Source organism: Bactrocera dorsalis, chromosome 2, assembly GCF_023373825.1.
Source record: "Bactrocera dorsalis isolate Fly_Bdor chromosome 2, ASM2337382v1, whole genome shotgun sequence".
In the NCBI taxonomy this organism is placed as follows: Eukaryota; Metazoa; Arthropoda; class Insecta; order Diptera; family Tephritidae; genus Bactrocera; species Bactrocera dorsalis.
Window position 1 is genome coordinate 94,679,427 of NC_064304.1, and position 20,488 is coordinate 94,699,914.

Genomic DNA, 20,488 nt, shown 5'->3' on the forward strand with positions numbered 1-20,488 from the left:
TATTTATACAAAAATTTCAAATTGAAGCGAATTTCTTTATTATTTTCACTTATTTTTCAATAGCTGTAACTTTTTTTCAACTTCTCCTAATTTAATTTTGTTGGTTGTCTAAAATCTTACCTTTCCAACACTATATGGTATGATACAATGTTTAATGGTAGCACTGGAGACATACGACTGCAACGGCATCTATTGACAAAATACGAAAAGACTTTTTCGGCTAAAAATAAATTTTCAAATAGTATATACAGTGAAGCAAAAAAAAATTTTAAAAATAAAATAAAAAATAAAAAGTAATGAAAATAATTAAGAAAAAATTAAATAAACTTACAAAAAAAATTGATTAAAATTTAAAATTATCTTTTATCTTTTACAAATTAAGAAGTACAAATTCACAAATATTAAAATAACTGAATTTCGAAATTTTTTAAATAATTTTGAACAAACAAAATGATTGAAAAGTCTAACTATATATTTAAATAAACAATCATAAAAAATTTAAAAATTTAAAATGCCGCAAAAAACAACAAAATAAATTACAAATTAATTTAATAATTTTATATAATTAAATAAATTTTTCATTGAATAAAAATAGTTAAAAAAATTTTTTTTGTCGCTAAAAATTTAGAAAATACCTTAATTGATTAACGAGTTCTGTTAAAAAATTAAGATATAAATACCTTAATTAATTAATGAGTTTAGTTACAAAAACTTATTCCAAATAATTTGCAATTAATTAATTAATTTATTTATTAAAATTTAATATTAAAATGACATGAAAAAAATTAAATAATTTAATTTTAAAATTTAAACATTTTAATTTTGGATAAACAAGTTAAAACATATTTTTACTTTTCTCCTCCAAAAAATATTAAATACATGTATTTGTATATGTTAAGCCTTTCTCTGTAAACCTACATACACTTTTCCAAACCAGCAGTAAATCGTTTTAAACTAATTAATTATATATGCAATATAAAGTTTTTTTTTTAAGAAATGAATAATTGCTTACTTTCACACACTTTCAATGGCCACATGAAAAATCGTATTCAGATTTCTCCAAAACAAATCAACAACAAAAGACTGTGGCTATTGCAACACCCACACAATTACTACATATACACACATACATAAATACATATGTACATATATGTATATACACACGTATGAACTTGAAGAAGCTACACGCTAACAAAATTAATTTGTTTTTTTTTCCAAAAAGAATTGTGAAATTTATGCACAACTACTAAAGTGGTAAATTTTCACACCCTTTCGTATTAGTAGCGACAGTTAAAATTAGCATAAGTTAATTGCGGCAATAAAAATTATTATAATACCGTAATTATAGTGGTGTCTGTGACTACAAAAATATTGTCAGAAAATGGATAAAGTAGAAACTTTTAGGTAAAAATATCTTAGAAAATAAAAAATATATAATATGCTAAAATGGTTATATACTTCATCTCTAGTACAAATCCATATATATGAGTATATATGTATGTATTTAGTACTAGTAATATAGACTTGTTACAATAAACTAGCAGTGGAATTGGTCCTCCTTGCTTACCTGCATAGACATGACGTTTGCATGTATTTGTGAGAGCCTGTATGTATTGCACACCTTTGAAGGACTTCATCGCCGTGCCTCAGGATATCTCTTCTTTCGTTACCTTTATATTTATTGCATTTATGCTGGGTCTTTATGTGTCTTACCTTTTCAATTACATATGTATACTCGTATGCACATAAGCATAAGTATGGCTGCCTGGAGGAAATTTCTCGACTTCTTAAACGTTTTAGATTTCTAACTTTGGACTGACTTTGACGCCTTAAATTGATTATTTTCTTAAAATAGAAGATCAGAATCTATTATTAATTTCACGAATGTCAGAAATCGCAAACTTTGCATTCACCTTTTTGCTGAAAATTAATTCAAAATTAGAATCTATTATTTATCAAAAAAAGTTAGATTAATCTAACCTATAAAAAAGTTTGTAAAATGATTTTGACAAGAATTATTATTTTTATAATTATAAGTTCAGGACACTTCATATAAAATACCCGGCTTTTATGTATAAAAAAGGTTTAATAAAAATTGAAGTCAATAGAAATAATAAATTACACACAATAAACAAAAATAACTGAAATTTATTTAGACAAAAAATTAAACCGCACACTAGTGTTTAAATAATTTTAAAAACTTCGAAAATATTGAACCCTGCATAGTTGAAATAAATAATTCACTTAAAATTTTTAATTAATTTTAATAATAATAATTTTTAAATTATTAAATTAATTATAAAAAATTTATTTATATATATTTAATTATAAATTAATTTAATATTTTAAAAAATTTGGAAAAAAATGTTTATAATTAATTTAATAATTTTAAAAATTCTAAAACTTTGGAGAAATCAATCTGCTGTCAAAACAAGAATTTGAATTTTGCATGTACATAAATCATTTTTACATAACAAAATTCTTCTCAAGTAATTCACTCTTCAAAAAAAGGAATTCCTACAGGGCAGCACATTACACACACACACAAACTCATCATAAATAAATTTTTAGCATAACACCTTGGACATTTTGGTGTGTGGATGTGTGCACATTTGTACTTGAAACTGCAGCCGCTTCCTGCGCCACAACGCTCAGCCACTCTGCGCAGCGACAGCAATGGCAGCAGCATCATTAAGGCCGACGGAATGGCATTGTTATCAGCAGCGCGGCGGCTAAAGTGTTGCTACCTTGAAGGGCGACGAAACCGCAGCTCATGATGCAGGCGCACATACATACACATACCTAAATGAATTCACAGTGATTCCTTCGCTATCTTACTTCCTTCCTCCTGCACTGAAATGCCTGTTAGTTGTTGTTGCCTCTACGCTTGATTTTTTCGCTGCATAGGTATTTCGTAAATATTTATTTCATACCATTTTGAAATTGTTTCAACTTCACAATGCGCTTCGTTGTTTTTACTACTGTTGTTGTTGTGTATTACTGTCTTGTAGTCTTCGTTTTCATTGCCTTGCTTACGAATAGATTCACATAGCTAGCTGCTTGATCCTTGCCTGTGCGACGAGAGAGCTTGTCGACGAAATTACTGGCTATCTGCCTGCTTACCTTCTATTGTTGTCGTTGTTATTATTGTTCTCAGGTCTCCTCCAATATGCAGTTGTTGCAGCCAATGAAACGCACTTTTAGCGCTCGTTTTGTCTTTTGGCCTCTTGCCATTGTTGACAATTTCGTTCTGTTTTGTTTGTTAGTGTCATCTGTTTGCCGCTGCGCTGCTTTGCGGTACCTTTTACATCCATCTCAGCAGCATCTGCAATGCTCTCTTAAGAAATCATCTGCTCAGTGTTGTGTGTCGGTGTGAGAATTGTTCTTTGTGCTTCGAAGACGGCAGTACGTGTATCCTGCATTAGTGGTTCCTGCATTGATCCTGTCGGCGGTAGTTTTTAATTATGAGTCGTTGCTGACAGTCACCGGTTTAGTTTTAGTGAAAAAATATTTAGAAAATTTAGAAAACTAATTTTGTCGTTAAATTGTGTTATTTAATTATATTAATGTGCTAAATTTTTATTATAAATATATGAATGCTAAATATATTTTGCAAATGAATAAATATCACCATCTAATAACTACTCCGTCCAACCTTCGTGAAGTCTTCACACCATTTTCTTTGCATATAAACTTAAATAACGGTGAATAGCGCTCAGCTGTTTGTGTAAAATATACGACCAAGCAACTTGCACATCGTTGAGCTTTCACTAAGCTCAAGCCAGAGCACGCGTCCTCAAGCAAACGCAATTTATTTGCGCTCATTTTACTCTCGTGTTTATTTTAGTTGTTATTCTCGGTGTCTACATTTTTTTCTGTTATTTCAACACCCCACACCACATTTATTTTGCTCCGCAACTTGTCAATTAATGCCAGTTAATTCAATAAATTAACTCAAACTGGAGCATTCGGCAATTGTGCGATTATTAAAATACATTTCGTCGAAAGCGTCTGCGGCCGCAACAGCGACGTCGGCACTAATGCCGTCGTCCACAAGCACAGCCGTTTCTACATCGTCACCATCTTCGTCGTCATCATCAATTTCGCATTCGTTTTCAACGTCATCTTCGTCTGCAGCTTCACGATCCACGCTAGACACAGCGCCCTCCTCTACAACGTCACAGCTGAGCCACAGCCACAGCTCGGTTGCAGCGGCTACAACTACAACTTCAACTTCATCATTGCCATCCGCCTTATTGTTGGCATTGGCCGCGCCAGCAGTCGCCTCTTCCGCTTTGTCATCATCACCTTCACCGAGCACAGCAGCGCCAGTAGCTCCGTCCACAACGCCATCGCCACCTCCATCAAGCGCGTCATCACCTTCATCATCGTCATTGCGCACTATCACGCCGTTCCGCGTCTCCACGGCATATTCTCATTCAAAATTAATACCAATCGAATTCGATCGGAATATAATGGATTTAATTTATGAACCGGCGAGGTGAGTGTGTCGTGTTGTTGCTGTTTTGTTCTTTTTTGTTGTTTTCTGCCGCTGTGCGTCTATAAAGGTTATTAGCTCGGTGCTGCATACATTATTTTCGAACTTATATGAAGCGTGTTTTATGAACTTTTCTGATGGCCAAATGAGTGCTGTGTGTGCGCCTGTATATGTGTATGTGTAGGTGCGCGTGTTTGCTGCCACAAACGCCAAACTACTGAATGACATTGCAAATTTGCAAAGTTTCATCAAACATCATCATTTATGCATTTAAAAAGTATCAACAACAACAAAGTGCATTTGTTATGCCGCGTCCAAGTGGGCTCTGTCACGTACTGCCTGCAATACTTGAGCGCTTTCGTAACAACACTGTGCTTCTGAAACTCTAAAACACTAGCTTTAATAACTCTCAAAAATCATTGTTATTACTTTTGTGTGACATAAGATGTATTTCTGATATTTTTAAACCGGGCTTCGGTCACGCAGAGTCAACTCTCGTGGAACGACTTAAAGAATTAAGTTTTTGTTGTTAATTGCAATGCAAATATTCAATCTAGTTATAAGAGTTTGTAGGAAAAATATTATATATGTATATATTTTTGTAACATTAAGTCTATATTGGTTTTCCAAGTCTGAATTCTCATAATATCTAACCATTATTGTTTCTGCTTTGCGATCAAAAAATTCAAAGAGCATAAAAGTACACACTCGCGTTCACTTGTTAAACTACAGATATTATTTCTGAAAAACTATATGTGACCTGGTCTACATATGATGACTGTTTCATTATTTCGGCAACAAATATAAAAATGTTTTATATGGTACAACCCAATGACAATATGTGATAAAATTCTTTAATTTTAAACCTTTTCTCTAAACAAAAACATTTTAAGTTCAAAGCAATTGACTGACAGAATATAATAATAAAAACTACTTTTTGAACTTCAAAACAATAGATGACGAGCGAACGTCATTACAACAAAGGCTTCGAACTGACATTTACTTATAGTAGAAAACTTCTTACCTTGATTGTGCGACAATTATGTGTCAACATAAAACTACAGAGAATAAAATGATTTCACAAAAATACGCAGAACAATAGAGTTGGCAAGCGTATTCTGCAACAGAAACAAGGAAAAGACATTTTAAGTTTGGTACGGAAAGGGTTCAAAGCACCATATTTTGTTCTGTTTAAACTGTCATTGAATGCAAGAAAAAAGCGTGCTTTGAAATTGGGAAAATATAACAAAAGCTTAGAGAATCTGATCGCCAATAAGCTTTAAGCAAAGAAAAATAATGAAAGCTCAATATAAAGTGGTTTTTTAAAGCTTTCTTACGAACACAACCATTGTTTTGATTAATTATTTTATTACCAACAAGCTTGCTCTGCTTTGAAAATCACTTTCCTTTTTATTAACTGAAAACTGACTGAAAGCGGTTCTGAAGTTTTAAACGAGATTGTAAGCACTATGTACACCACAAATAATTTTTTGGTATTAAATTTATGGAAAAGTGATTTTGTGGTAGCAAGTTCATTTCACTTACTAAAAACAATTTAAAAATTTTACGCTGACAAGATCTTGAAAATTTTTCGAACAATTTTTGAGGTTATGCAACATCAAGAAACAGCTTTTACAACCGTTAGACTGAGCTAGCTATAGTACACATACATACACATGTATATCTCTTTATTGCACATACTTCAGCTTGTACTCACAATTTCGTTTTTTCATTTATATTTGCAGATTGCCGGTGAACGAATGTCAGGCAATTCAAGCCGCTAGAGTGACATCTAACCTGAGCGCATCGAGTAGTACAATGGCGGTCAGTCGAGTACCATCGCCACCTCTGCAGGAAGTAAATACGCCCGTAGCTGAAAATTGGTGTTACACACAGGTAAGAAAAAATTATAATGAAATAAAAAAATTTAAAAATAATATATGATTATTTTCTTTATTTATTTTAATATTTTTTTTTATTATTTCTTTATCTTTTTTTCATTGAAATTAAAAAAAATTACGAAATTTATTTTTTAATAAAAAATTTAAACCTAAAAAGAAAATTACATAAAACACATTTAAAAATTAAAAAAAAAAATGAAATAAATTAAAAAGGAAATTAAAAAAAAAATAAATTAAATAAGAAAGCGTTATATTATTACAAAATATATACGCAAATTGGCAGTTTATGTATATAACACTTAAGTGAAACTAAAAATATGTCAACACAACTCTAGAATTGCACAACGTACTATTTTCCCACCCCACAACCCCTGACAGCCGCTCGATCACATGTTATAAGTTTATATAAAGCATTTTTACAAAACTACAGTCACACATTCACAAATATCTATATACATACTTATGTACACTTGCAATGAGCGTTTGTGTAATGCACTGGGCAACTGCGCAGTCTAGAAACAGCAACAATGTAGAAATGTAGAAAATGTGAAATTGAGAAACTGCAGGAATTCATAAAAAATTGTTTGCTTGCAATGAAATGCAAGCGCTCTACTGTCTCTATTCTTTTTTGCTTTTTTTGTACTTTTACAATTCTACACATTTCACTAGGCTTTTGTGCGCTTTGCTCGCATTGCTTGCTTGCTTATGTGCTGCGCTTGTGCACACCTGAAACCCTGACCTTCTTCGCTTGCACCTTGGCTTTATAGCATATTTCACTTCCTCGTTCGTCGCTTGAATGATTGAATTTCAAGTGGCGATGAAATATTCACTTCCTCTCAACCTTAGCTCTGCTAACTCGCAAACGCGGCAGCAAAAAAAAATAAAAGATAATTGAAGAAAACAGAGAACAAAATATGCTTGCTAGTTCGTCACCACTCAGAGCAACGCGCCATCACGACGTCAACCTAAAGCGTTTCACACGCACTACCTGCAATTTACATACTTACATCTGTATATACTTATCAAGTTCTGCCCTTGCTAGGCTCCATTCTATCAATTACAAAAACTTTTATTCAACGCATCAATCCCTCATTCCCGTCATTTCAATCAAAAAAAGGTGCTGCCCAAACTATTTCCTTTACTTTTCAATTTTCCGTGGAGAAAATCTTTTATGAATGTTTGTTTGCATTTAGTTTCTAGTTTCATTCTTTTGTTTACTAATTTTTGTTTTATTGACTCAAATTTCATTGCCATCATCATTCGATTATAATTACAAAAACAAAAATGTTATTTGACCCCTCCATAAACTCATAATAATTTTTGGTTGCTTTTGTTTTTTTTTGCCATATATTTTCTCATGAAATCTGAGTTGATTTCGCTATAATACTATTTCTTATTTATACATATATTACTTATGTATATATAAAAAATATAAAGTTTCATTCTTTATTCCGTTTCTATTCACAATTCCTTTGATACCCATTGTTCGATATTTATTTAATAAATACAACTTGAATTTTCTATAAATTAAATTAGATATAATGTAATATACATTATAAGAAATACATTTTATTAAATCCATAAATTTGCTTTTATTTTATTTCAGGTGAAAGTGGTGAAATTCAGTTACATGTGGACCATAAATAACTTTAGTTTTTGTCGCGAGGAAATGGGTGAGGTACTGAAATCGTCCACATTCTCCGCCGGTGCTAGTGATAAACTGAAATGGTAAGTAAACTCCAAATAATAAAAAAAAACAAGAAAAGAAGTTAACTTCGGTTGCAACGGAGCTATATTATCCTTCACAAATATAAAAGATTTCTTATAAGAACTTTAATCGGTCAGTTTGTATGTCTGCTATAGCTGTAGTGATCCGAATTTCTTCGAAGATTGCCTTGGCAATAATCCGTGCCAAATTTGGTGAAGATATCTCGTAAATTGAAAAAGCTTTCCACACAAGCACTTGCTATAGTAATCCGATCTGAACAATTTTTTCCTAGATGGCATCATTGCTTTAAAAAATAGCCCATGCAAAATTTCGTGAAAATATCTCCTCAAATGAAAGAGTTCACCATACAGAACTTGATTGCGATCGTTCAGTTTGTATGCCAGCTATGTACATGAGTATATGCTATTGTGGTCTGATATGGACCGTTGCGATAAATGAGCAGCTTCTTGGTGAGAAAAGAACGGCTGCAAAATGTCAGATCGATATCTCAAAAACTAAGAGACTAGTTCGCAAATATACAGGATCAGCTCGTCACGCTGCTCATTTATATACAAATAAACTTTATAAAGTCTCTGGCATTTCTTTCTGGGTGTTACAACATCGTGATAAACTTAATAAACCCTGTTCATAGTATAAAAATTAATAGTATTTAGTTCGAAAAATTAAGAAATATACAGAATAATTTATTAATTATAAGTGTTTCCTAAAATAGCAACAATATATAAATATTCGCTTTTCTTTCATCATTTTCCAGGTGTTTACGCGTCAATCCAAAAGGTCTCGATGAGGAAAGCAAAGACTACCTGTCGTTATATTTATTATTAGTTTCGTGTAATAAATCAGAAGTTAGAGCCAAATTTAAATTTTCCATACTGAATGCGAAAAGGGAAGAAACCAAAGCCATGGAATCGCAGAGGTAAACAAGCACATATTCCCATTGGCACACAGCTTTAATTAATGCGCAAATATAATTTCTCCACCCACTTTTAGAGCTTACCGTTTTGTACAAGGCAAAGATTGGGGCTTCAAAAAGTTCATAAGACGAGATTTTCTGCTAGATGAGGCCAACGGTCTGCTGCCCGAGGACAAATTAACCATATTCTGTGAAGTTAGCGTTGTAGCTGATAGTGTGAATATCTCTGGTCAATCAAATATTGTACAATTCAAAGTACCCGAATGTCGATTATCCGAGGATTTGGGTGCATTATTTGATAATGAGAAATTCAGTGATGTTACGTTGGCGGTGGCCGGACGAGAATTTCAAGCGCATAAAGCTATTTTGGCAGGTAAGCATATTAAAGTCAAGCATAAATCTTTTTACATTTTAATTTTTTTGAATTTTTTTTTATATTTTTTGAATTTTTTTATATTTTTGGAATTTTTTTATATTTTTTTACTTTTTTTAAATTTTTTGATTTTCTCTTAATTTTTTGATATTTTTTACGTTTTTTTTTTTTTTTTATATATTTCCATAATTTTTGTAAAAATTTTTAGTGTACGTTTTAAAAATACTTTTTCTTTACACAGCACGTAGTGAAGTCTTTAATGCTATGTTCGAGCACGAAATGGAGGAACGCAAATTAAATCGTGTCGATATACACGACGTCGATCACGAAGTCCTGCGCGAAATGCTGCGTTTCATCTACACAGGCAAAGCGCCAAATTTAGAAAAAATGGCAGATGATCTCCTAGCCGCTGCTGACAAGGTGAGAATGCTTAAATGATTTCGATATTTAATATTTTGGCAAAAAGGCATAAGTCAACAGAGCAAAAATGTAATTAATTTAATATAAAATTTTTTAATTTATTTATTTAAATTATACATAGAAACCCATCAATAACTTAAATTTGCATATTTTTGTAATAGTTATCGATGCCTCTTTTATACCAAATTACCATTATAACGCAAAAGTCATGTACCCCTTTTGTTGTCTACATTTCCCAGAAACGCCTTTCGACTTCCGCCACATTAAAAATTGTATTTTTTCCACAAACGTATTTGCTTTTCCAACTAATCACGTCACTTTTCTAAAATTTGTATTTGTTTGTATTTCATTTGTTTATAGTATGCCCTCGAAAAGCTGAAAGTGATGTGTGAAGAGGCGCTTTGCCTTAATCTCTCCGTGGAAACCGCGGCGGAAACTTTAATATTAGCCGATCTCCATAGTGCGGACCAGTTGAAAGCACAAACCATAGATTTCATAAATACGTGAGTATCTACCACAAACACACACATACAAATGTCATTTCAACGCATAATTTATTTGTTTTTAAATACACTTTTGTGTGAAATGTTTACAAACAAATGAGTGAATGCGTGAATGCGTTTGATTTAAACAAAAACAATTATTTATTGATACATTCCCCTTCTCCCTCTCGCCCTCTCGCTCCCTTTTAACACTTTAGTCACGCCACCGATGTGATGGAAACGGCCGGCTGGCAGAGTATGATCGCGACACATTCACACTTGATTGCGGAGGCATTTCGTGCGCTTGCCACACAACAAATCCCACCAATTGGACCACCAAGGAAGCGTGTAAAAATGAGCTGAAATCGCAATGGTGCATACAATAATAAATTTAATTATAATAACAAATATAACAACAAATACAGTAACAACAACAATACATATAATCACAACAACAAACATAATTTTAATTATAAAATAAACCACAACAACAAAAACAATAGTAAAAACAAACGAAGCAGCAGCAACAGCAACGCAAAATTCAGCAACAACAACAACCAGAATGCGTACCAACACCAGAAATGCTCCCAGCAGATGCAAAACAACAACAAGAACAGCAGCGAAGGACGTCAACTCAGTTTACAAATCATCAGATGCAACTCTCACAGCAATAAGCAACCACTAATGTCCGAACAGGGCTCTAAAGTGCCGTACAACAGCAAAAACAATTGCGTAACGTACGGCTTTTCAAGGACACAACGTGCGCATGCCTCTAATAGCAGTATTTTGGTGGTTGGTAAGCTGGGAAACAACAACAAACAGATAGGAACTAATCACAGAAATTACAACAACAGCAGCAACATTATATTTGATGTGATAATGAAAAGTGGAAAAAATAGCAACAGCAATAAGTATAACAACTGCAACAGCAACAAGAGCATTGACAGTTGTAGCCAGCAGAATATTGTGCGCCGATCGCGGTCATGCGTAGGTTATGCTGGCGCGCAACAGCTGGTACAGGTGGAGAAACGCATGCCACACATAAACGCAGTTTTAAAGCAGCTTTACGCAGGCGCCGCAATGAAGGCAAGCAGGCGCATCCAGCATTTGTTATATGCAGCTATAGCGATGCTAACAACAACAATAAAAGCAAGTGTCCTCACTTTAGCTGCTAAGTTAGCTGTTGCAAAGTACATACACGCCAATTTCATATACAGCCATGAACATATAAATGAGTATAGGCACTCTCGCCCGCTTTGCTTAGTGAATTAGCAACAATAATTTTATTTTTATTTTTACGAAATACACAATTAAATATTTCAATTGAAATTATATACGAAGAAAAAGTAGTGCTATCAAGGCGAAAGCATAAATACACATGGAAAGCATTAAATTTAATTAACAGTGTGCCGGCAAAGTTATTGTACAACTACTTATTTGCTTTTTGTGTGCAATTTGTATTTACGTTTTGCTGTTGTAACCATGCGCAATGTTGTTGAACTATTTCCTGTCAAAAGATAAGTGTTCACAAAAGCTTCAATATTTAAATTTTGCTAAAAATCATTTTTGAAATCGTACTTTTTCAAAGACAGGCACCTAAAACTCAAAATAAACACAAATTTTATTAAAAAAAAATAATCATTAACAGTCTTTACTTATACTTTAATTATGCAACCATTTGTAATTCGGGTTGAGCCAGCAACAACAACTACAACAATTGAAGCTACAACTAAAAAAAATTGGGAATTTCTGTGAAATTTATCCAAAGCGTGCACTAACTTACATATGTTTTAAGCGTGGCTGCAGCCACAACAACAAAAAATTCGACATTCGTATAACAGTATATAACCAAGGAAATGTAAATCGCTTAACTGTTTGCTTTGAAAAATTAGTTTCCACTATTTTTAATCTTGACTTGATGATACTTTAGAAAATTGAACAAAACTACCAAAACACACAAACAAAAATTATAAATCCAAAAAACGAACGAATTGATGAGTATGTGTATAAGACAAAAATTTTTGTAAAATCGATGTAAACTTCTTGAGCTTTTCTTCTCTATTCTTATTTTTAATTTTAATTATGTTTTATGGAAATAATAGTGTTTACGAAAAACCAAAACCACGAAAAATTGCTTTTGATGTGCATATAAGTATAAAACGCAGAAAACTAAATTAATTTATATTATATTTAACAATTAATGCGAAAGTAAATGATAAATAAAATAATAAAATAAAAATGTATGTACGCACGGCAAAAGCATGAAATGCGCAAACAAAAACCAAAAAATTATAAAGCGTATTTTTTTTTACACACAGTACTTTTTTTAATATTTCCCCTACGATCCACTTATTTTTGCGAAATTCGATTTATATGTTGTTTATTGGCGTAAACTCGTGCGTATGTATGTGTGTTTTCGAAAGGCCAAAAGGCCGTAAAAGGTTTTATAACTCTATAGAAAGTGTTGGGCAAGTAGAGGGGTGCACAAATTTTGAGATTGAATGTGAAAATGTAGGAATAAGAAAACAATTAATGTCGGAGCATATGAAATGCTAACAATTGCACATAGGAAGTCAGGGAGTTTTTCACACTCACACTCTTGCATAAATGCTTTTCGACGAAAGAAGCTAAATTAATGTGAAATGCTTTTATTTTTCTTACGTGGCAGGACTCAGAAGCTCAGAAGGAGTCCATATTTTTGTTGTGGAATGTATTTTTCATAGTCTCACTTTGTTGACTGCTGTTCCACAGTTGACTGTCTAAAAATTTCAATCTTTTGCAAATAGTTACTAGTACTTATAAAAAAGTATAACCATAATTTTTTAAATGCGCCTATTAAAAAAAAGGAACAAAACATGTTTTATAATCACACAATCGTACGAAAACTTTATGAATATTAAAAAATTAAAACTCAATATCATAATTGTTACATGGGAGAATTTGTTTACTGTTATAAATGTTTTTTTTTTTTTGCGCGGCGATTTTTTTTGTTTGTTTGTTTTTTGTGTGTTTTTCTGCTTTGATACATTTTTTGAGCAAAAGCTTTAATTAATTGTTTTTGTACTTTTATTGCTTACTTTAATTATTTTTCCCTTGTTAATATTTTTTTATTTTTAAATTTTTTTCTTATGTGAATATTTTCTACTTAAATTTTTTAATATAAACTCAAATTTACTTTCCCCCAAGCGCCACAAATCTTCTGCATTCCCTTAAAAGAGTTACGAAAAGCAAAAATAAACACAACAACAACAAACACTTTGATCGAAATGCCTTATTCTCCACAACTCGAACTAAATATTTATATGTTTTATGTATGTTAGTTTGCAAATTGTGATGTATTTTTATGAATGTAATAAAATAAATTAATTAATAAAGAGAAGCAGCCAAGAGAAATGAAACAAAAGTGAAAACGAGAATTTTTGTTGGAAAGTAAACACAACATTTTTTGGTTAACAAAAAAATATCGAAATCGAAGAATAAGAGTACAGTAAATAAAACAACAACAAAGTGATATAAATGTGTAGGCAATCTTTTTCATAAAACAAACAACAACAAAAGCATTAATAACAAGTAAATCCAAAAACAGGCTAAACATCTAGTTTAGTGTTATAAGCATTTTGTAAATTCGATTGAAAGCGTGCAAAATAAAGATGAACTCAAAAAGAATTGGAAATTTGAAATTGAAATATTAAAAAAAAAATCAATTATATATAATATTGTGTAAATGTTGCAAAGTTTAAAATAGCGCTTCTTAGCAAGTCATTCACAGCTTCAAAAATGTTTCTTATAAATTCAGAAAAGTTGTTTTTTTAAATTTCAGTAATTACATTATTAGAAAAAATAAAAATATATTTTTAAAACACGTACAATATTAAAAAGTAATTAAAAACAGTTTCTTTTTCAAAATAAAATAGGTTTTAATAAAGAAGATCGTTAGTAATGAAATTTTGCAGCTGGATGTTAGAATTGAAAAAAAAACTAAAATTTGTTAAGCATAAAATTTTCTATTTTTTATATTTGTAATGAAGAAAATTTTTTTAGTAATAATTGCTTATAATTTATGTTCATAAAAAAGCCAACTATGAGTTTTCGAACGCATTTTCGAACAATAAGAAATACAAAATATGTTGCTTTGAAATTTGTTTTTTTTTTACTTTTCGTTGTTAATATTTACTTAGCTTTATGTAAAATAAAGCTTTTCGGCTTACGCGGTTTTCTACGCCAGTAAAGAAGAAATTAAGTTTTTCCCTTTTTTTTTTGTTAATTTGTTATTCATTATTATTTTTTTTCGTTTAGACTAAAACATTTTTTAATTACTAATTATTATTAATTTTGGTTTAATTTAAATTAACTTTGGTTATTATAATATTTTTTTATGTATAACATTTTTTGTTTAATTTAAATTAATTTTTTTTATTAAAATATTTTTTTTTTCACCAAAATTTTCTACATCAATTTTTCTTATTTACCATACACATATAAATCTTAATAAGCACCACCAGAACCAATCAACAATACTTATGAAACCAAAATCAGAAACAAATAAATTTTTAAGCATAAAAAGTTCTTGTAGCGGAAAAGGAATTTTTAGAAATTACAATACAAAAAAAAAATTTATAAACAAAAATATGATAATTTTTTAGCGTTGAATTAAATGTGTGTGCGCCGGTAACGGTTTTTTCCACTTGACTTATAGTAGCGAAACAGAAAAAAACAAAAACAAAAAATTGCATGCTAGTTATAAACCAATAGAAATTTCGCGAAATTAATTCAAAACATAGAGAACAAAAGCATATTGAAAATTAGTGCAGATAAAAGTAAAAATGAAAATGTTGCAAACACGTCAGAGCGGCAAAGAGAGTATAAGTAAACTGACATTAAAGCGTGATTAAATATAAAGAAAAATTTAAAAGTAAATAAAATTTGCTAAAACCAAACAAAAACAAAAGAAAAAACACACACGTTGTTGTTATATAAAAACGGTATTTTTAAATGCTCTACAATAAAAACAAAAATTAACAAATAAAATATTAAGAAAAATATTGAAAAAAACAAAAAAATGTAAAATAATAAAATAAAAACTCAAAAATAAACTTTGCAAAGAGAAAACAAACATTACAACTTTAAATTTACTACAAAAATTATTGCAAAAAATTACAAATTTAAATTTTAACTGCAAAAGTGGACAGTGTAAAGGGAAAAGTGTGAAAACGCATAATACACTATGCAACATTTATAATTTTTTTCTGTCTACATTTAATTAAATTTAAGTAATTTTATGTTTATTATTAAATATAATTTTATTAACATTATTACAAATTTATTATTATTATTATTATTATTTACTACTACTATTACATATATAATTAGTTTTAAATACAAATAAGTGAATATATAAAATAAATTTGCTGCAATTCAATATTTTTCGCTCTTTTTTACACTCTGAAATTTAACAAAATAATTTTTTTTTTCGTTTTAATTGCTACAATCAATATTAATTAAATTAAATTAATTTTTATTTAAATAAATTAAATTAATTTTTAATAAATCTTTTGATTAATTAAATTAAATTAATTTGTTAATCAACATAAATTTTACTTTGCATTCTAATATTTTCTCTTTATCTTAACCTTCTTCTACTTGTTTTTTGCGCTCAATTTCTACTAAATCACTTTAGTTGTAAAATATGCAGAAATGTCAAAGTTAAAATTAAGTGAAAAAGAGACCACCATTTAAATGTTAATGAAACACAGTTGATAACACTATTAATGATAAATTTAATTAATAATTAATAAATAAAAATATGCGGAATTTTAAATAAAAGTTATTAACACATAGCACTTGTAATTATATGTAATTTGTAGTTGTACGCACATTTTGCGCCCGAAACTCATAAAATTTTAATTTTAGTTTTTAAATTTTGTTTGTAGCTCTAATTTTGTTTCTAATTTTAAGCAAAGTAATTTAATTTTGTTTTTTTTTTATTGCAATGCATACTTTTTGAATTTGCTTCGCATAGTGTAAGCCAGGAAAAAGCAGTAAAAATAATGAAAACACAAAAAATAAACAAAAAAGCAAAAAATTGAGAAAAAAAATAAATATTAGCAAAAAATAACTGAACAAACAAAAAAAAAAAACGCTGACAGAACAAGGCAAATCAAGCAGCCTTGCAAAGTAAGAAAATTTAGAGAACTGCATTATCATCCCAAGAGAAATCAAGGCAAAAATGCGCAAATTTGCCTTGCGTGGTTCTGTGCATTTTGTTACGAAATTGCAAACACCACTACAACAACACAGCAAGTAAAGAATTATAAGCCTGTACGTTATTTTCAAATAAATAACACTGAGAGTATGTATGTGTATATGTAATTCAGCGTGCTGATGCTGCGCTGGAACAACAATAAGAAAACAAGGCGTCAACAACAAAGCAAGTAAAAACAAAACAAAGTGAAACAAACATTAAAGTAAGCGTAAATTAAAATTATTTATAGTTAAGCAATTAATTAAAGTACTATTACAACAACAACAATACAATACAATTATAATATAATTACAAATATAAAGTAAATTGAACACAGACAAAAAAACAAATCTTAAGTGCATTGTTTGTTTCTTTTCACCTACATGAAGGGGTTTGGGTGGCTTAAATGGTTGTTAAAAATTGATGTTCCAAGTTTTTCTTTCCATACAGAGAAGTCTGCAGCATAACATATTTGCACAAATATTAAATTTTTACCACAGGGTAGTACTAGAATACCGAAGCCACGACATTTGGTTACAAGTATACAGAAATAATTAAAAAATAAAATAAATAATAAAAAATAAAATAAATAATAAAAAATAAAATAAATAATAATAAAAATAAAATAAATAATAAAAAAATAAAATAAATAATAAAATAAATAATAAATAATAAAATAAAAAAAAAAATGAAAAACAGAAATTATTAAAAAAAAAACATACAATAAAAAAATAATAATTAAAAAATAGAAGAACAATTAGAATAATCTACATACATTTAAAGCCGATTTTTTAATTATCATTAAATAATGAAAAAAAAACACATTTTGGAAATAATTGTATGACAAAATAAGCCTTGAATGAACATCTTAAAATATATTTTATTGAATTAACAAATGTTTAACTTTCACACTTAACAATTTCATGTCGACCAAATGTAAATGATATTTTAGCGGAGTCGCTAAAACACAACTAGAACTAGTTTTTGTACGCATTTGAAGGGAGTAAGTTGTCTGCCTTTTCAAGACTTTTTCTCTTGCTCATCCAAGAATTGTTGCAACAGCGCTTCATCGATGGGTATACTTAACAATTCCGAGCCATCAATGTTACGTTTCGATTTCACCAATTTGTGATCCAGAAATTCAGTAAGTTGTGCACGCAATGCCAAATCGGAACTGACAAGAAAAGCTTCACGACAACTCCAATACAAATCCTTGAACGACATGCCTGATTGAAGGAAAATTAAAAAATAGTATTACAAAACCGCAGATTTTAAAACCGCAGCGTGAACTTACCCTGAAAATTGGGGTTGCCTTTATTTTTGAGTTGATTCTTAACAATGATCATATAAATGCCACGTGTGTTTGTTGTAAGCGACGAGAAAACGCTACGCATGGATGAGAGCGCCAATTCGCCGGAGTTTTGTACCAATAGTGAATTTTCATAAGCAGTTTCATCGCTATACGGCAACATAGTGGTGCAATCCCACCAAGAAAAGTTGAAATTACTTAGTCTCGTGTGATCCCATACTGACAGCATGAAGATAAAACAAAAACATGGAATATCAACAAATAAAATAAAAAATATATATATATATAAATTTAAAAATATGTACAACATATGTATGTATATATAAAAAATATTACAAAAAACTTAAAAACAAAACTAAATAAAAAAAATAATAGTTATTATAAAAAATAAATAAATGAAGTCAGCATGTTTTATTCTAAAAAACTAATTTAAACATATGTACTTACATAGTGGCGTGTTGATATAATCAATGGACGCAAGCAAATGTAATTGCCTTAAACTAGCTAAACGCGACAATATCGCTTGCGCCTTTGTGTTTCTCAACATGCTGCCATCCAAATTATGCACTATTAAATATATATGTGTTTGCGGGGTATACGAAAGTTCTTCCTCAATCAAGTCAACCGCTTCGTGAGGATTTGACGGACTAACATTAGCATCACCATCCAATAATTCACCAATAATGCTGTCCAAAATGTCTTTCAACGTTAAACTGGGAAAGAAACCGTTCACAACAAGCACCGATTGATCGGCGAGTATTTCACGATGAAAGGCTTGTAGTAGCTGACGTTTTGAACCCAATCCATAGAGTAGCAAACTGTAGCCTTCGTGTAAAATACACAACCATTTCGGAAAATATGAGCGATATTCTTCCATCATGGCGCTGATTGCCTCCTCATGTTCGGGAGTTGGTTTCATTTCATTCAAGAGCGTGAATAAACGATCTGCTGGTAATCGTGGATTCTTTAAACGATCCAGTGTGTGATCGGAAGTGAGTATTTTGGTGCTGGCATGTGCTTGGAAATAGCCATCACTCTCAGGTACATAGTCAACCGAGGATTTCTTAGCACGAGCTGATTGACGTGAACGCGCCGCAGAAGGAGTTTTCGGTAACACTGGTACAACTATGGGTCGTCGCCCTTTATGTGGAGTCTTCGGTTCATCGTCGGCGGCATCATCCTCATCACTACTACTGGAACTGTCACTATCGCTGTCAGTTGGTACAAAATCGCTGCCACTGGCAGAGAAGTCAGAATCAGAGTCCATAATTTTGGCAATTTCTGTAATCATTGAAAAATTATGAAATATACGTATTAGTTTAAGTTTTATTTTTTCTTAATTAATTTGTATTACGATTTTTGACACGATGCCGCACGTGCGAAGGTGTTTTAGGTTCAACAGTCGATTTTCGTCGCTTTGTGTCGGGTGTTTTTGCTTGCAGCTGTGATGTTGAGGAGCGTGATGTCTTAACGGATTTCGGTGTCTTTGGCGTTTTAGGTGTTTTTGGTGTATTCAAGGCCGCCAATGCCATGCCGTTGCGTTTTTTTGGTGTATGAAAGCCGTACATATTCTTGCCTGCTATATCATCATCTTGTAATAACTGAATGTCGACAATATCAGGACGTGCTGCAGTATTTGTCATACAACTTTCATCATCATGTTCAGCAGTTTCTTCATCATCAGTATCATTCTTTCGTGTATTGCTCCTCTTGCTGGGTAGAATGTCGGTTAATACGTAGTCTTCGGCATATTTCTTTTGTGGGCTGGGTTTGCGTGCTGATCTTCTCAGTTGACGCCCTTTAGATGATTCATTTTCCTCATCCGAGTCGTCCACTGTTACCATGACCACATCTTCTGTACTGCTTAAACTAGAACTGGAACGCGTTCGTCCTACATTTGAAGCTCTTTGTTTCGTTGGCGTAACGCTCATTGTTAAGACTTTAATTTATTAAACTGCTAAAATTCACAGCTATAGTAATTCAAATAAAGTTATTTCATAAAACATGTAACCAAAATTAATAACTAACAACAAAAACGAGCAGATGTTTAAAATGTTGGTGTTACTTTGCTTGTACAGCATTTTACGCGGGCAATCTATTATATTGTTGGTGTCGACAGCACAGCTGACATGTTGTGCTTCTTCTTGCTCAAATTTATTCACCATAAAGCAAATATTTATTTAGTTATTGACAAATTTATGTATAAAAAATTAGACATAATTGTTTTATCTACTTAATTATCACAATGACTATTATGACATAAACTTAGTTATGACAATCTGTCAAAATTAATGAAACAAATACGAATTTGGTATTTACTTATTTGGGGATGAAATCTCTTAATATATCGAGAAGTGAGTATTTCACAGACTGGACAGGATGAAAAAAAGAATTCTGTGTTGTCTCCTCCGGGCCCCTTCACAAGGTTTTCGGAGAACATCTTATCCAACAACAAATACATAACCGTCAACGGTTGTGGAGTTGGTTAAATGCAATAAAAGGTTGTTGACTTGGCTAAAAGTAAACAAAAAGGCCCTATAAAATGTAAACAATAGAGATAGAAAATGCAAACAAAGGTCAAAGATTGCAGGCTTACTTAAAGGTAAACAAATGGCCCTTTGA

General features: G+C 31.0%; 2 protein-coding genes across 9 annotated transcripts in view; one reads left to right on the forward strand and one right to left on the reverse strand.

Moving 5' to 3' along the window:
- Window positions 1-16,414, forward strand: part of LOC105230932 (protein roadkill) — a 173,701-nt gene extending 157,287 nt beyond the window's left edge. For 7 of the 8 annotated variants that reach the window (XM_049449723.1, XM_019991980.3, XM_049449722.1 and 4 more), the window contains 7 exons: window positions 6,244-6,394; window positions 8,006-8,127; window positions 8,883-9,044; window positions 9,119-9,414; window positions 9,656-9,834; window positions 10,195-10,337; window positions 10,535-16,414. In XM_049449723.1, coding sequence (XP_049305680.1) covers window positions 6,317-6,394; window positions 8,006-8,127; window positions 8,883-9,044; window positions 9,119-9,414; window positions 9,656-9,834; window positions 10,195-10,337; window positions 10,535-10,679 — 1,125 coding nt within the window. In that variant the 5' untranslated portion in view covers window positions 6,244-6,316 and the 3' untranslated portion in view covers window positions 10,680-16,414. Of the gene's footprint in view, window positions 1-3,405; window positions 4,502-6,243; window positions 6,395-8,005; window positions 8,128-8,882; window positions 9,045-9,118; window positions 9,415-9,655; window positions 9,835-10,194; window positions 10,338-10,534 lie in introns of those variants that run through there. The other variant, XM_019991978.3, reaches the window with a different exon arrangement.
- Window positions 16,415-17,419: 1,005 nt separating this feature from the next.
- On the reverse strand, window positions 17,420-19,972 carry LOC105230936 (origin recognition complex subunit 2). The gene is made up of 4 exons (XM_011211978.4): window positions 19,221-19,972; window positions 18,314-19,147; window positions 17,852-18,085; window positions 17,420-17,783 (listed from the first exon to the last, which is right to left on the reverse strand). Exons 1-4 carry the CDS (start codon window positions 19,795-19,797, stop codon window positions 17,578-17,580), a joined length of 1,851 nt encoding a protein of 616 aa, XP_011210280.2. The 5' UTR covers window positions 19,798-19,972; the 3' UTR covers window positions 17,420-17,577.
- Between the last annotated feature and the right edge of the window lie 516 nt (window positions 19,973-20,488).